This window comes from Centropristis striata, chromosome 3 (assembly GCF_030273125.1).
Source record: "Centropristis striata isolate RG_2023a ecotype Rhode Island chromosome 3, C.striata_1.0, whole genome shotgun sequence".
NCBI classification, from domain to species: domain Eukaryota; kingdom Metazoa; phylum Chordata; class Actinopteri; order Perciformes; family Serranidae; genus Centropristis; species Centropristis striata.
In genome coordinates, this window is record NC_081519.1 from 34,014,472 (window position 1) to 34,017,693 (window position 3,222).

At 41.7% G+C, this 3,222-nt stretch overlaps 1 protein-coding gene across 1 annotated transcript; it reads left to right on the forward strand.

Moving 5' to 3' along the window:
• Positions 1 to 978, forward strand: LOC131968883 (olfactory receptor class A-like protein 1). The gene has a single exon (XM_059329932.1). The coding sequence runs from the start codon at positions 13 to 15 to the stop codon at positions 976 to 978; it is 966 nt and encodes a 321-aa protein (XP_059185915.1). The 5' UTR covers positions 1 to 12.
• Positions 979 to 3,222: the final 2,244 nt, after the last annotated feature.

Sequence of the window (3,222 nt, forward strand, 5' to 3'; positions counted from 1 at the left end):
CTCCCTGCAGGAATGTCATCAGAGGAGTTTGTCCGTGGGATGCTCTACCTGTCCCTAACTGTTGTGGGAGTCCCAGGTAACGCTACCATCATCCTGGCGTTCCTGCTCCTGTTGCACCAGGAGAACCGCCTCCTCCCAGCTGATGTCATTGTCCTGCACCTGGCCTGCGTCAACCTGCTGGTGGTTGGTGTTCGCTGTCTGCTGGAGACGCTGGCGTCCTTCCGCCTGGCCAGCATCTTTGGAGACGTGGGCTGTAAGGCTGTGATCTTCGTCTACAGAACGTCCCGCTCCCTCTCCATCTGGCTCACCTTTGTCCTGAGTGCCTACCAGTGCCTGAGCATCGCCCCTCCTGGATCAGGCTGGGCCTCCGCCCGTGCCTTGGTAGCCCGTTACCTGGGAGTCGTGTTCTTCTTCCTCTGGCTCCTCAACACCTCTATGAGCTCTGCAGCCATACTTTTCTCCTTCGGCACCAAAAATGACTCCAGCCTAACAAACCACGCCATAAATGTGCAATTCTGCTACGTACACTTTCCTTCAAAGTTGTCCAAACAGATAAACGGGGCGGGCCAGGTTGGCAGAGACGTGGTGCCCATGGCCCTCATGACCCTAGCCAGTCTCATCATCCTGGTCTTCCTTTACAAGCACAGCCACCAGGTGAAGGGGCTCCGCAGCAGCAGCGGTGGCGGCGGGGGTAGTGGTGGTGCTGAGCAACGAGCTGCCAAAGCTGTGGTAGCACTTGTGACCCTGTATGTGGTTCTTTACGGGGTAGATAATGGCCTGTGGGTGTACACTCTCACTGTGAAGAAGACCATGACTTCCTCTCTGATCTCTGACCTGCGTATATTCTTCTCCTCGCTCTATGCAGCGCTAAGCCCCGTGGTCATCATTGCATCGAACAGGAAGGTGAATGGCAGGCTGAGGTGTGTAGTGCAGGAGAAGCCTGTTCAGCAGAAAGCCACCAGTCTTTCTACTATATGAGGCCTGCTGGGCGGCTGATTACTGACAGGGCAGCAGAGGAAGCAAATATGATGAGGACTTAATCTGTCTAAACTGTGGCTCATGCATGAGTCATTCTGTCTCAGTATAAATAATAATTACAGGGTTCATGCATGTTATGTTTCAAGGTTAGGAATATGCTCACATTCGGATATACTACTTGAAAAATGTTTGGTTTTCAATGAGCAATAAACAAAACTCTGGAAATTAGCACACATTGAATAAAGAGTGCATCTGCAACAGACATCTCAGTTTAAATAATTTTCTTTTTGGGTGCAGTCCAGGGGATATTGAATATTCAACAGCTGTTGGGCTGTTTTGATAAGACAAATTTTCTGGATTTTTTGTGTATTTTCATTGTGCAGTCAGGGGAAAATGAATCCAAATTATTTATTCATTTTGAAAGTGGATTTTTATGTTTTTGCAGATTAACTCTTTATATAATCGTGATCAAAACATGGAATCAATTAGAGTGAACGGCTGGTAAAATAACCCAAGTGACGTACACAGTGACTGCTCTGGATATTTATGAATTCTGTAAACTTTATCTTCTGCAATTGCATTTATAGTAACAATTTGAATATGATGATTAAGGCTCTGAGAGTTGGTTTAGGTACCTTGAAAGTGTTTAAAAGAATTGAATTTTACTCTTAAAAATCTGTAAAACCAGTGACAGACTCAGTTCAAGGGTGAATGTTGTTTCCTGCATTTGTTATAAAAGACTTTTTGTTTCAAAGTCAAATTGACCAATTTCAAAGTTAAAAAAAAAAAAACAGGTTAAAAAGAGTTCTTTCGCAAAAAGAAAAAAAATGATCAAATTTGTTAAAAAAATCAATGTCATGTAAAACTATTGTATTTTTTATGAAGGTCTTTCCAATGTAAATAAATAGAGTTTTAACATGCATTTTTTATGATAAATGAGTGAATTATCCATTATTGAACAATGATCTGTTGAGAGGTAAAGAACACCACTGCACTAAATATTGATTGAAATGGTTAGTAATGGAGTTAATAATGAAATATAAACAATGTTTATTGGGATTTTTTTTTAAGTTTCTGACACTTTTGGATATGAATTAAATAATGCCCTGGGTCAAATTGACCCACGAACATTATTGCTGTTCTGAGAAACAACTATAACAGGAGGGTTAAAATAAACCCCAGTTGTTTCCTCTCATTTCCAATAATTTAAGTGGCCATTGGTGCAATTCTGGAGAAGCTATTTTTGTTTTTAGCCTCCAGATGCCTTTAATACTAAATATTTAAACTCCTCTTATTAATCAAGGACAGGTGGAAAACAATGACAGGCTTTGTGTTTTGAGATCAGAAAAACAAGAGACAATTCCTAATAATGATCTGTTGTGATTTTTTTTATAATGTGCTCTTATTTTCTAATATTTATCAAAACATCTCGTTTATGAGACGTCTCAGAAGATGACGGTTTAGCACCTGTAGCTCCGGATAAGAACTATTGTCTCGCAGTCTATAATTACTGAAGAAAACTGTCATAACAACACTGTTACTCAATGCAGGTCTGTATGTGTGCTGATCCTGCACTATGTGGCTTTGTTTGTTTATACGTTATATTCTCTCCATCCTAATTGGGTGGAAGAATTATAGCTGGGTGACTCGGGGCTCAATGTAGCTGTCAAATGACTTCCAGCCGCCCATTTAGCTATAATTAAGGTTGTGAATAGAATCTGCTAATGCTAATGAGGCAGGTTAATTGTCCTATGGAGAATTGGTTAAAAACCTGATGGGAAAACTATATTCTTTAGAAGAAAAAGATGAAAAAGATGTTCATTACTCAATGCTGGATTACTCCATACAATGCAGTTTCTTTGGGTGCTTTTATAAGAAGACTTCAGGGACACAAAGCAACACGCCCTAAGGGGGTTTGCTGTGGATGTGGTAATGTGGGAATTTTAGCAGTCATTATGTAATTGCCATGTCTTGGAGAAGCAAGGGCAGCGAGACAGGGTGAGGACATAACAACCTCCATGAGTGACAGTCCAAAAGACATAAAGTGGTGCTGCCAGCACTCTGTGATCCTGCAATAACTCTAAAGTGCAATCAGTGCGGCGCTATTCAACTGCTGTCGCAATGCAGGTGAGGAAGAGGAGGAGGAGAAGAAGTCCTCTTTCAGTGCTTGTGCAGAACTGTTGGATTCAGGTTGACACCAAGGGATATTTAAGGCCGTACAATAAGGCTGTCACAAATCAACAT

What these genes read in the sequence shown, in the direction of transcription:
- LOC131968883 (XM_059329932.1), top strand. Translation starts at nt 13, where the DNA reads ATGTCATCAGAGGAGTTTGTCCGTGGGATGCTCTACCTGTCCCTAACT.